Source organism: Loxodonta africana, chromosome 2, assembly GCF_030014295.1.
Source record: "Loxodonta africana isolate mLoxAfr1 chromosome 2, mLoxAfr1.hap2, whole genome shotgun sequence".
Taxonomy (NCBI): Eukaryota; Metazoa; Chordata; class Mammalia; order Proboscidea; family Elephantidae; genus Loxodonta; species Loxodonta africana.
The window spans coordinates 18,820,257-18,834,535 of NC_087343.1; the positions used below are offsets into that span (position 1 = coordinate 18,820,257).

Genomic DNA, 14,279 nt, shown 5'->3' on the forward strand with positions numbered 1-14,279 from the left:
TCCCTGCTAAGTTTCCCCTCTCTCTGTCCTCCATGCCCCGCCTCATTCCCTAAGTCTGGGCAGTCACAGGAGAATGCCTGCAAGCATATCTATACCTGGAATGTGTCAAACAGAAGCAGACTCGGACGCATATTGGTTTTAAGTGCCCGCACACCTGAAATATGCCGCATTTGCAGGCAAACTCTGGAAGCTCATCTTACAAATCGGCGGTTCAGCCTGTGCAAGAACAATAGTAAAACAGAGCCAACGGCACGGTCCTTCTTGGTGAGCGCGTCGCCGGTGGCCGGCAGTCCCGGCGCAGAGATTGGGGCGCGAAGAGGCACCCCGAAAAGGCGCGCTGCCCCTTTAAAAGGCCGCGCATCTCCGGGCCGGCCTTCCTCCCTGGGGCTCCAGCTGTGATTGACGCTGGGCGGCGAGAGGAGGCGCCTGGCGCTAACAAAAGTCCGGCCCGCAGGCTCGCGGCGCCGGGCTGCGCGTCTCCGCTCGTTCGGGGCACCCGCAACAAGTGGCCGCCGCGCCCTCCTCGGAGAAGGTGCGGGCGCGCAGGGGCGCACAGAGAAGGCCACCGATCCGGGCAGCCGGGCGCCCGCGCGGCACTGCGCCCACCGCCGGGGGACCGGGCGGGCGGATGGGGACCCGGCGGCGGCGGCGCGGCCAGCCTCTGGGCGGCCCTGAGGCGCGGGCTCTCCGCGGCGCTGCGCCCGCCGACCCCGAGCGCAGATTCTAAGGGGAGCCGCTGTCCCTGGCCCGCCTGAAAGAATCAGAGTGCCAGGAGGAGACTGAGTGCCTCCTCCCTGGAGTGCAGGGCCAGCCGGCCAGAGCTCGGCCCGGAGCGTGGGGTATGTGCCGCTAACGGTCCCGTCGGGCGGGCTTTCCTGTGCGGAGCGCGCGGGCCGTGATCCCCAGCGATGGAGTGTCCCGGGAGACGGCGGGCATGACGGCGACAGGATGGGCGCGAACAATGGCAAGCAGTACGGCAGTGAGGGTGAGTGGGCCGCCAGCCCTCGTCTCCCGGATCGCGTCCCCCTCCCCCCTCCCGCGCAATCGGGTCTGGAGAGGAAGGTTCTCGCACACCGCCCTGGCGCACCCCATGTGGCACTCTGTGCGTGCCGTCACCTTCCCCATTGGCACTGCTTGATTAGGACCCCTGAGGACGCTTTCCCACAGTGAAGGGCTCTTGAGGCAACTTCCTAGGTTGTCTTTGGGACTGCTCAGGTTGTATCTCGGCCGTGTTTCTGAACACACCCCTGCGCCTCAACTTGCCTTCCCTCCGCATCTGAGTTTAGGATGCTGGTTTGGCAGATGGTGGAAGACGCTTTTGAAAACTAACGCAGTGAAAACTTTCCCAGGCCTTTGTGCTCCAGTCCACTGGACTCTTGTAGCCGGGAAACAACTTCTGGAGGAAGAAGTTAAGTTTCCATTTTCTGCTGACTGCCCTTAGTCTGACAGCTTCGTGAAGTTGGCCACCTATCCGCCCCGCGAGGCGAGGGGTGGCAGGAAGCTTTGTCTGGACTCTCTCAGGGCTCAAGACGGCAAAGGACCATCTGTTCCGTGGGGCTGGAAATTACACAGAAATATTGCCTGTCAAGTGGGAGCTTGGAAGCTGGGGGAAACTTTAAACTCCACCTCCTCCAGAAAGGATGATGGATGGGTGGGCTGGCTTCCCCCTCGCTCCTCCTCCCCCTCTTTGCATAAAACCGCAGTGTTCTAACCCAGTTGATTAACCGCATGCCCCTGATGTACGTCTGGCAAAGGCATTTTCCGCAGTTCAGAAGTCAGGAGGGTTTGTCTCTGGGGAACTTGACTGCGGGGAAATGGAAGAAGTAGGGTCAGTTTTACAGCCCGCCCCTAAAAGACAGGCGATTGCAAACGGGGGCCGCCCGCGCTTGCGAGCTGGTAGGAATGCAGAATAGCTGTTTGGTATGTGGTGTTAGGGAAGCTCCTATCTCCGCGTTCGAAGCTTTGAGCTGTGGCCACTGAATGTGGGCGTCTCCCCTTGTGTTTGTGTCTGCGTTCGTTCTCGGCAACAATGTGAAATTACAGCTGAGACGGACTCAGAAAAACCAGACCCATAAGAACCTTTGTTGAAATCACTCTGGGATCATTGTGTTATGAGTTCCATGTATATATCGCTTTTATAAGTTCCACAAGCTGGCTACTTGGAAAGGGTCAATTTCTTTACCCTGGGACAGTTATATAAGTCCTTTTTTTAAATTACAAATTAAAAAAAAATTAATAGTTGTCTTTTCAGATAGCAAACGTGAAAGTATGCCAGAAAAGATTTTTGGAGACTCTTGGCCACTCCCCAAAAACTTTTTAAAGTTTACGTTTAGAAAATGTTTAGAAAAGGGAGGGGTTAAACCTTCATACACTGGGTGGTTAAAAGCTTTCAGTGACTGAAGTGTGTGCTTGTCAATTTTAAGTGTGTGTCCAGTAGGCTGTCAGCATAAAGGACTGTCCGAGAGTCACCTCTGTGCGTTCTTGAGCAAAACCCCTCCACGCTCCTTCTAATCCTCGGCAACTTGCTCTCATATCCCAGCATTCTCACATTGTACAGTGTGTGGTATATGACGACTTCCTGTCTGAACAGCAGAATTTTCAACCCCTGGGAGAAGAAGGAGAGACAGGGAACTAATGTTCTCCAGCTGTTATCCATAACTGCTACCTCTGCATTTTCACTTCAGCTCGAGTGAAATTTTACTAAGGATCAGATTTAGATACACTGTGGACTTTTTATAGGAAAAACCTCTTGTGCTCAGCTGATTCAAGGAGACCAATGGGAAACTTGGGGAGTTAGCTGTGAGTTCTGGCAGCAGGCATACACTGTGTTTAGTTTTCATCTACTCCCAGGGCATCCAGTTCCCTCTATGATAGGTGAGGAATAAATAGAGAAATATAAATAACATGATCTTTTTTCCTTTCCTCCTCACATTTACACTAGGAGGGTTATGGTGGAGCCCTGGTGGTTAAGAGTTCAGCTGCTAACCAAAAGATCGGGAGTTTGAATCCGCCAGCTGCTTCTTGGAAAATCTATGGGGCAGTTTTACTCTGCCCTATGGGGTCGCTATGAGTTGGAGTCAACTAGAAGACAAATGGGTTTTGGTTTCGGTTTGGTTTAGGATTACAGTGTATGTAACTGGGTATGGCTAACTTTGTTAGACTGTCTCACTGGGTTGTAAAATCTATGCAAACAAGCCTTTTGGAATTTGGTGTCGTTGTCATCTTTCTCAACTAAAATGTCAAAATTCGAAACAAGTGAAAGCAACCCTTAGACATCCTAACTCTGTGATCCAAGGAGGCTGAGAATTAAGACATTTTCATAGATTTAGTGCAATTTGGGTACGGTGTTCTGGGTGGTGCAAAAGATTAAGTGCTCAGCTGCTAACTGAAAGGTTGGCAATTTGAGCCCACCTAGAGGCACCTCGGAAGAAAGTCCTGGAGATCTGTTTCCAGAAGATCACAGCCTTGAAAACCGTATGGAGCAGTTCCACTCTGCACAGGTGGAGTCACTATGAGTAGGAATCAAGTCCATGGTAGCTGGTTTGATTTTTTTTTTTTGTATATTTCAAACATAGGGAAATTATTTTGTATCAATAGAAGGCAGTGAGATCACTCAATTATAAAACATTGGTGTTTGTATGTAGTTAAAAAATCTGCCATTTAAGTGTATTCGGCTTGGAAACCCTGGTGGTGTAGTGGTTAAGAGCTACAGCTGCTAACCAAAAGGTTGGCAGTTTGAATCCACCAGGTGCTCCTTGGAAACCCTGTGGGGCAGTTCTACTCTGTCCTATAGGATCGCTATGAGTTGGAATCGACTCAATGGCAATGAGGTTTTTTTTTTTTTTTTTTAGTGGCAATGGATACCATCTAAATGCCACTTCAAATATTACAAATATTGTTGAGTTATTTGAACTTTTAAAACTTGCTTCAGCATTTTATTGGTAACCTCAGTTTCTTCTGCTCCTAGAGAATACCTTTGTCATTGATTAAAAAAAAAAAAAAAAGATTCATGAGACTTAGCAGGTACAATGGGTTAGTAGCTTCCAGCTCAGTGTGGTCCAAGGACCAGGGGCATCAGCATCACGTGGGAGCTTATTAGAAATGCAGAATCCTGGCTTCCTCCTGGGAATCCCCTCCAGGTGATTGCACCTGCATGTTCAAGTTTAGGAAGTGCTGATGTAGAAGGGCACAGCATGGAACTGGTAGTCTGGAAATTTGATTCCAGCTTTGACTTGGCTACTGTAATCTTGCTTAAATCTCTCGACCTCTCAGAGTCTTTCCTCTCTGAATTGAGGAAAGTCATCCCTTATTGACTCCAGCATGCAGTCATTTGTTTCCTTTTGCTTAATAATGCTTTATGGGGCCACTTGGGGGTATTAGCCTTGGGAGGACTTGATATAATAAATAGGGAAGTTAAGGCTATTATTGCCATGAAATCAGTAAATCCCTGTCCTCTTTTTTGTCTCCCTTCTCTATGTCTCACTTCTATTTTCTTCACTCATTCCCAACTCCCCTCCTAACTCAGTCGGTCCTAAATCCCTACCTCCCCCCTAGATTCACAGGGTCACTATGAGACAGTGTTGGTGTTGATGCGACAATGACTTTTTTTTTTGAGTATATGGACAATGACTGTTTTCTTAATCGTTAGTGATATCCAGATTAGAGGTGTAATTTGCGGCCTCGTCCTCTACTGCCCTTAGACAGGCTTGGGTTTTGCTGCAGGAAAAAGTCACCATACCACTCTTGGTCTTTAGCTTTCTAGAAACATAAATGAACGTCTCAATGATTAGTATGTTCTGATAAACTCTTTTATGGAGGGCTGTTTTTTCTCTTTATACTTTTCTTTTTTTTTTTACCAAGTGTAAGTTACAGTGTGTGTAGAAGTCTGCAGAACAAGTTGGGGCCATTCAAAGCCATTAGAACCATTAGCTTGGACTCCAGTTAAGCCAAATAAACAAATCTCTGCTCTAGTCAGAAGAGAGAAGCGGCTTTCTCTGCCTTTTAAGGGTCCTGAGCCTCACCATCACTCACTTACTCAGTGGTTTCATTGTTATGTTTATCCTACTTCAGCAGGTCAGAGGCTGTAGCACTTATCAACTCTTTTGTGAAGTCCAGTACTTTGTTTAATTGGAGCTGCTGAGGCCATGGACTTGGAGCCTGAGTTAGACCTGCTGTGCTACCAGCAGCCAGGGGCCTCTTTTCACATCTCAGATCTGTGATGTCAGATATGAGGAGAGCCAGTTACCCGAGAGTGTAAATCATCACAAATCCATCATCGCCTTGGGAAATATATCTTGTAATAATAATAAGGGTGGCAGAGAACGTTTATTGAAAGCTTACCATGTCCAGGCATGCTTCGAAACACTTGACATCTACTCAGTCTTCCCAACCATCCCGTGGGGGCAGGCACACACACTTGCCTCGTTTTTCTAACGAGGGAACACAGGAGCAGAAAGGAGGATCATTTTTCCAACGTCTTACAGCTACTCCAGGAAGAGTGGGTAGTCAGGACCCAAGGCCATCTAAGCTCAGAGTCATTCATTCATTCCTTCAACAAGGAAGTATGTGGTGATTTCTTATTTCATACTTTGTGTCAGGAACTGTCCTAGAGTCTTGGGATACATCAATCAGCACATAAAGATCCCTGTCCTTGGCAAGCTTATACCCTTTTGTGTTGGGAGGGAGAAGAAAGAGGGCAATGAACACACATATACATCACATACGCAATATATCAGCAAACCATGCCTTACGTTAGTGGGATCTGAGCGTTGCAAATGGTTAATGTGCTTGGCTGCTAACTGAAAAGTTAGGAGTCCACCTCAAAGGAAAGGCCTGGCGATCTCCTTCTGAAAAATCAGCCATAAAGCACCCTACAGAGCTCGGTTTTATCTGACACACATGGGGTTGCCATATGTTGTAACTGATTCAACAGCAGTTGGTTTCAAGTCTCTGAGAAAAGAAACTCCTAGAGGAAGAGGAGTTGGGAGTGTGGGAGAAGGGTGTTGCAATTTTAGTTAGAGTTTTTTTTTTTTTTTAGCCACCTTGGTCCTTATTGAAAAGTTGGCCTAAAGGAAGTGAGAGGTTCCAGGCAGCACACTGGCTGTTACTTTCAACCCTCGGGTTTTACTCTTCGTGCTTGAGGGCATAAATCATCATTTTATGCAAAGTAGAACATCCTCAGTCTTCTATAGTCAGCTACCTCGGAACAGAGTTATTCTGGCCACTGGGCGGATATATATACCTGTTTGCCGAGATTCCTTGCTAATGTGTTTCATCCAACTATGTTCTACTAGATAATTTGTGAAACTGTTTTTGGGGGTGGGGGAGGCCCAGGACTTGCTCTTCAAAGGCAACGCCCTGTGTCCCGTTACTGCTGTGGCTACCGGAGATCGCCTGACTTCATGGATCCCTGAATATTGGCCTGAAGTGATCTCCCATGTCACTGTAATTCTGAGATAGAATTGCCTGCAGTAAATAATTCCACTCCGAACCACAGTTCAGTTCAAAGAAAAGCATTCATGCAGCGAGCGATACCATCTTGGTCTGACCACCAGAAGATATTTTCAGAGATCTAGGGAATCTTTTTTCATGTTTTAAGCAAAAGAGAGACAAGAGGTAAATTTTCATTCCTTTTGGGAATCAACTCATGTAAACCTTGTCTCAACTTTTTCCGCCCTTTTGAAACAATGAATTTTGGGCGGCTTTTGAGTAATTAATATTCACCTTTGTCTTTGGCCCAAATCTGCTACTTGGACAGCTTTTACTGACTGTTTAACTGGTGGCTCCATCTAGGTATCATACACTTTATGGTGGCCTTAGGATTGTATTAAATATGATTGTATGTTTAATACAATTTAGAGTGAATATGTTTTCTGAATGAATGAAGAAAGAAATGAGTGAAGTTGAGGAACTTACTACCTTAAACAGTAATATGTGAAGATCGTCATGATGAAAACTAAATTTCAGAGTGCTGAACAAAGACCAACGTATGTAACTAAGAAGGCAGATTTGGCTGAGTCTGAGGAAGACCTGTCTAATGATTCTTGTAGTTATTAGTTACTGTTGGGTCAGCTCTGGCTCATGACGACCTTCTGGGTAACAGAATGAAGTGCTGCCTGATCCTGTGCCATCTTCACGATTGTTGAGTCCATTGTTGCAGCTCTGTGTCAGTCCATCTCATTGAGGGTTTTCCTTGGCCCTGTACTTTACCAAACATGATGTCTTTTTCTAGCAATTGATCTTTTCTGATGATGTGTCCAAAGTAAGTGAACTAAAGCCTCGTTATCCTTGCTACTAAAGAACATTTTGGTTGTATCCTTGCTACTAAAGAACATTTTGGTTGTACTTCTTTGAAGACTGATTTGTTTGTTCTTTTGTCAGCCCACGGTGTATTAAGTATTCTTCGCCATCACCATAGTTGGGACCCATCGGTTCTTCTTTTTCGTAATTATTCGAGCTGTACAAATGTGAGATGGAGCTCCTAAAGAAGTAGAGAGGCCTACAACAGGGGAAGGCAGTGGGTGGCCTCAGGAAAGGATGTTGTCCTAGAGATTTCTGCATTGAGGAAGGCTTTCAACTACATGACCCCAAATCAAGCTCCCTAGCAAACATTTCATGAAGTGAGATTATGTTCGATCAAGGATTATTATTTGATTCTAACTCATATTATTACCCCCTGCCCTTAATAAATCCCTAAGGAGCCCTGGTGGCACAATGGTTAAGTGCTCTGCTGCTAACTGAAAGGTCGGTGGTTTGAACTCATCAGCAACTTCATGGGAGAAAAGACCTGGCAATTTGCTACTGTAAAGATTAAAACCAAACCAAACCCATTGCCATCGAGTTGATTCCAACTCATAAAGACTCTGTAGGACAGAGTAGAACTGCTCCATTGGGTTTCCAGGTAGCAGGTGATAGATTCGAACTGCCAACCCTTCCTGTAAAGGTTACAGCCTAGGAAACCCATGGGTCAATTCTTCTCTGTCCTACAGGGTAACTTGAAGGCACATGATAACTACAACAACCATGTATCTCTATCATTTTAGTTGTTAAGGTATATCCCTCTCTCTTCTCTGGGTTAAACCTGTGTGTGTGTTGTATGTATGTGTGTATGCCTTTCTAAATATATTTAGATATTAATTGGTGGTACTTCTGATTTCATTTCTCTGCCTTCTATAGGACATTACCCCACGCCCCCCAAAATTGGGTTTGATATATGTCCTTATATTCAGTGCAGTAATTGATATTTCCCTGGTGGTGCAGTGGTTAAGAGCTAGGGCTGCTAATGAAAAGGTCGACAGTTTGAATCCACTGGTTGCTCCTTGGAAACCCTATGGGGCAGTTCTGCTCTCTGTCACTGTAAGTCAGAATTGACTCAATGGCAAAGGGTTTTGTTTTGTTTTTTTATACCTGTGTTAGGGAGACCTGGTGGGACAGTGGTTAAGCACTTGGCTGATAACTGAAAGGTCAGTGGTTGGAAGAAAGATGTAGGAGAAAGATGTGGCAGTCTGCTTCCCTAAGGGTTACAGCCTTGGAAACTCTATGGGGCAGTTCTACTCTGTCCTACAGGGTTGCTATGAGTCGAAATCGACCTGATGGCAATGGGTTTTTTCTGGTATACATGTAGTTGTTACTATTACTTTTATTATTACCCTATAACATGTAGATCTGCAAAACTTGAAGCAAGATCTTTAGTTTTGTTTATGTTGAATGTCTTAATTAAATGTTTCAAGTTTGTGTGTATGACTTTTAATTGGTATCTTTGGTTAGTGGCATTTGATCAGAAGCTACAAATTACCAGCTCACATAAAGACAGCATCTTCTCCAAGAATCTCTGCCATGGTTTTAGATACCACAGTGTCAACTGTGAGTGGACCAAGCAGCACTTCTTGCACGTGGTGATAAAGTCAGTATCAGCTGGACTTCCTCCAGATGTGGCTTTTAAAACATTTTTCTGTAGTGGCTACGGAAATTCAGTCTTCTCCTGTCTACTCATTGCATTAATCTCTAAATAGATAGATTAAACTTCGGCCGTAAGGAGGTTCACAGTCTAATCATGGAGCTGGGCACCGATGGCAACGATTTCCTAACAAGGTGGTGATGCTGATTCACAGGAAGTCCCTCCTGCTCCAATAAGCTGAGTGTAAATGTAAGTGATGTGTGGGAAGTGTGAATAAGAATAGAACTACTCCCTAAATTCTGACAGTCCTGGACAGCACCTGCAGTTCCCGAAGTGTCTAGGAGATACACATTTTTCTAAAAGATAGATTACTGGGAGGAGGAGTAGCTTAGGCCCTTGGGAGGTTCTCATATTTTGTTTAAAAACTCTCCCTGGTTGCTCCCAAAAATCTTTATGTTTTGTATTTCATATGGTTTAGCTCATGGAAAGTGATTCCCTTGGGTTCCGTAAGCGAAGACTTTGGTGTTGATGTTAGTTCCTGTTAGATTGCTTCTGACTCATGTAGACCCCATGTGTGCAGAGTGGAACTGCTCTGTAGGGTTTTCAAGGCTCTGAATTTTTGGAAGCTGATCACCAAGCCTGTCTTCCCAGGTGACTGTGGGCGAGTTTGAACCACTAACCTTTTGGCTAGTAGTCCAGCACTTAACCATTTGCACCACCCAGGAACTCTCAGTTAAGCCAAGGGGCAGAAATATTTTACTAGCCTGGGTCCTTCCCAAGGCTGTACTTGGGGATGAAAAAGAATGGAAGTTGAGGCCAGATACTTTCAAATGTGTGCTAGTTAAGAGTCCAAAATACATAACTTTAAACCTTCTAATATGAATAATCATTAACCATCTCTTAATTGTTCCTCAGTAATGAACCACAAATACATAGTCAACATTTACCCCATTCCATGGTTGAAGAAGTGTTGATGTCTCTGGAGCCGTAAGTCTCTGTTAGGTTGTGCGTTATACTCATTCTATCAATTCCTATTTAAATTCTTAAACCAGTAACAAAATGAAAAACAGTTGTTAGCACTGCATGAACTCATAATTGTAACTCTAGAAGCCTTGAGTAATGTGTAGAAATGTTATTAAAACATTTCTTGTTTGCTACCCTTTCTGTGGTAAATTCCGTTGCTGTGTTTTCCGAGCAGATGTAGCTAGCAGTGGACAGAGAATCAAAATTTGTAGAGAAAAATGTCAAGAATTTCTCTTATACTTGCTGATGAACCTTCTTGCTGCAAGTAAACCCCTTTTTGGCAAGGGGAAGAAGTCAGGAAAAGACTACTTATGTGTGCGGTTGAACCTTTTGGCCCAAGTGAGCACTTCAGTCAAATCGTGGGAGCATCTGGGTTAAGTCCAAGACCAAGGCCAAGTCTTACCGATTACAACTGCCAGAGGTAGCTCAGAATACAGTAAGAGGGACGGGTATAAGACCGAGGGTGGGGAGGAGAGGGGAAAAGTGAACATGTGCAGGGAGAATGGGAATTAGAGCCCTGATTGACCTCTAATGTAAAGAATAAATCAACGTTGTGTTTGATTCCTTTTTCTTAAAAAAAAAAAAAACTCAATTCATGGAGCAAAAATGATTATTAATGGGTTTTTGATGGAATTGGCTACAGCCAAGCTTATTATATTTTTGATCACTTTAATAGTACTAACAATTGTTGAGCACTTACTGTTGTTGTGGTTAGGTTCCAGCTCATAGAGACGGTGTGTACAACAGAAGGAAACACTACCCAGCCCTGTGCCATCCTCATAAACATTGTTAAGCTTGAGCCTGTTGTCGCAGCCACCGTGTCAATCCATCTCATTGAGGGTCTTCCCCTTTTTGCTGACCCTCTACTTTACCAAGCATGATGTCTTTCTCCAGGGACTGGTCCCTGCTAATAACATGACCAAAATACGTGAGACAGAGCCTTGCCATTCTCATTTCTAAGGAGCATTCTGGCTGCACTTTTAGGTGTACACTTACTAGGTGCCGCTTATTCCTCTGAGCACTTTAGATAGTAGATAGATAGCTGCTGAGGAGTGGACTCTGAACCATGGCAACCTTACTTACAACAGAACTAAACGCTACCCGGTCCTTTGCCATCTTCAAGATCATTGACACGTTCAAGCCAATTGTTGCGGCTGTCATGCCAGTCTCTCACCAAGGGTCTCCCTCTCCCTGGCTGGACCTCTGCCTTACCAAACATGATGTTTTCCTCCAGCAATTGATCCTCCCTCATGACGTGTCCAAAGCAAGCGAGTCAGACGTTGTTCTGCTGTGATCCATAAGGTCTTCATTGGTTAATTTTTGGAAGTAGATCACCAGGTGTTTCTTGTTTGTCTTAGTCTAGAAGCTCTGCTGAAGCCTGTTCACCATGGGTGACCCTGCTGGTATTTGAAATACTGGTGGCAAAGCCTCCAGCACCACAGTAATGCGCAAGCCACCACAGTAGGACAGACTGACAGATGGGTGGTGGCTAAGCACTTTACACACACTCGCTCATGTAGTCCTCATGGCGAATAGTGAGGTAAGCACTGATTATCTCACATTACAGTTGCTGACATGGGAGCTCAGAGGCTTACACCCTGCCCTACCCAGGGCTCACAGCTAGTGGGTTCCAGAGCCATACCTGAAATCACCCCTCTCCACTGTGCCCATGGCCACCTCCATCTGGTTGTTTCAGTTGTAGTTCAAATTTTCCAACCTTTGTTTTTTTTTTTTTTGTTCATTTCAAAGGATTGCGGTGACCGAGAAGTAGTCGTAAAAAAAGAATGACGGTTTGTAGACTAGGTGATCAAAAATGAAACACATCTTCTGAAGAAAACGTTAAACTGCTTTCACATGGCTGACCAAAGGACAAATTAGCTGCTCATTAGACAGCAATCTGCTGACAAGTTGGCAGGCAATTTAGTTACTATAATAAATTTAGCGCATAAAAGATTGGCATATTTTTTAGAGTTTACAGAGCGCAAAGTCAAGCAGAGGGGATGCCCACATCACTCTCCTGCTTCTCCAGAGCATTCTCAACTTTTTAGATGGTTTTTGTGCTGGGAGATCCCTTTACCTGGGATAGCCTCGGTATCTGCACATAAGCACACGCTAACGCATGCTGCAGGGTTGGAAAGATGCACATTTTTTTCTCTCTCCCCCAAATAGTTTCTAATTTATACCTTGTATTTCCCTCCAGTTTCAAAACTCTAAACTTGAAAACAACTGTTAGTATGGAGAATTATTGCACCAGAGATCTGAGATTTCTCTTTTCCTTTTGCCTTCTTGCATTCTTTGCAGTTGAATAAGCCACATTTCACAGGGGTCTTCGGAAGTGTTGGAGTCTGGTCACAAGGCGTGTAGGATGAGTTCCCGAAGCTGCTGTGGTGGAAAGTCAACTTGGCCATTTAGTCTTTAGCTGCTTTACTTTCCATTGACTATCTTTTAATCTTTAATTTCTTCTATTTTCTGTTCCTTCATAATTATTTGTTACTCAGCCTTCCATACACTTACCCTAACATGAATATGGAAACCCTGGTGGCATAGTGGTTAAGAGCTACAGCTGCTAACCAAAAGGTCAGCAGTTTAAATCCACCAGGCACTCCTTGGAAACTCTGTGGGGCAGTTCTACTCTGTTGTATAGGGTCACTATGAGCTGGAATCGACTCGACGGCAACAGGTTTGGTTTTTGTTTTTTTGAACGTGAATATAGGGTGATTTGCTAACTGAAAGGTTGGCAGTTCGAAACCAACCCATTGATGCCATGGAAGAAAAGTCCTGGCAATCTGCTTCCGTGAAGATTAAAACAAACAAAAAAACCCAAACCATTGCCATTGAGTCGATTCAGACTTACAGCGACCCTATAGGACAGAGTAGAACTGCCCCATAGGGTTTCCAAGGAGGGGCTGGTGGATTTGAACTGACGACCTTTTGATTAACAGCTGTAGCTCTTTACCACCACTCAGCCTAGGAAACCCTGTGGGGAAGTTCTGCTCTGTCACTTAGGGTCACCATGAGTTGGAGCTGACTTGGCAGTGGCTAACAACAGTGATTGTGAATATAACCCTGATCACAAAGCAATTCCGCAATATGTTTTTGTTAAATAAATGCGGATGAATCTGTAGCTATCGTCTTTATTGGTCTAGAAAATTTTAACTGGGAACTTCATTTTTAACAAAGTAATTACATCTCTTTAGGAACAAACATTGTCTAACTTGTATTTAAGGAAAACTAAAAGAACTATTTATTTAGCATTGCTGAAGCCAAGAACTCTTACCTTTTGAGCCTTACTGAGTTACATTATTGTCGACTTCACTATTTTTAGTGATGACTATTGGGTAGAACGCTACTGTGCACTTTTTATTTAAAATCATTTAATGTAATATTTGTTTCAACCAACTTGAAAATTGGATTTATGTGACAATTTCAGTAAGTCATTAATCTGGAAAACATTTTATAAATTTGATCTTTATCAGTCATTCCTTTGGCTCTGGTACTCTGTCTCCGGATTAAAGGTACATGGGTTTATGAAATGATTTTAACTTCCTATATTGATCTTTTTTTTTTTTTTTTTTTAAGGGGCTCTGCTTGTCTTTTTTCCTCCTTTATGTTTGACAAAATAAATAAAAAGTTATTATCTGACTGTGTCTGCTGGGATTGGAATTGTTTCTGGTAGATTGTCTGCCACTGGCTGCCCATGTTACTAAAATTGGAAGCAAAATAATCAATAGAGAAATAATGAAAACTGTGTGTGCATGTGTATGTGGAGATGAGACTACATTTAAATAACCATCTCCTGTCAAAGAAGGAAAATCCATTATTCCTCGTATCTGTTTTCCACCCTGTAAGTGGAGATTTACTTATAAATCCTTACAAATCCTTCTGTAAGGAAATACAGTTAAAACTCAAGTGTCACTTGTGTCTTTAATAATATGGTATCTGTCAGAGGAATAGCTGTAGAACAAGGGTTATAGGAAGGATCAAATCAAGGAAACACGAGTCGGCCGACGTGGGCTCATCTCAAGACCCCTGTGTTTTTACATATGAGCCTTTAGAGATGGCACTGGAGCTAGAGGTGACTGTGCCTTGTGAACAAAGAATTTCAAGTGATCAAATTAAAGACATTTTTCTGCGACCCGATACCTCCCTGGTGCTGTATGTCGCAGTTTGTCCACCTGCGTGTGTGTCCAGGTAGGTTCCTAGGTGGTACAAGTGGTTTGTTACGGGCTGGTAACCTAAAGGCTGGTGGTTCAAACCCACCTCGTGGTGCCTCAGAAGACAGGCCTGGTGACCCACTTCCGTAAGCCCTACGGAGCGTTTCTGCATTGTAACACGTGGGGTTGCCGGGAGTCAGAACGGA

The 14,279-nt window shown here is 44.5% G+C and overlaps 1 protein-coding gene across 1 annotated transcript in view; it reads left to right on the forward strand.

The window, feature by feature from the left end:
• The first annotated feature begins 722 nt into the window (after nt 1–722).
• Nucleotides 723–14,279, forward strand: part of FBXL7 (F-box and leucine rich repeat protein 7) — a 515,561-nt gene continuing 502,004 nt past the window's right edge. Inside the window, exon 1 of the mRNA XM_064270747.1 lies at nt 723–985. Coding sequence (XP_064126817.1) covers nt 949–985 — 37 coding nt within the window. The 5' untranslated portion in view covers nt 723–948. The remainder of the gene's footprint in view (nt 986–14,279) is intronic.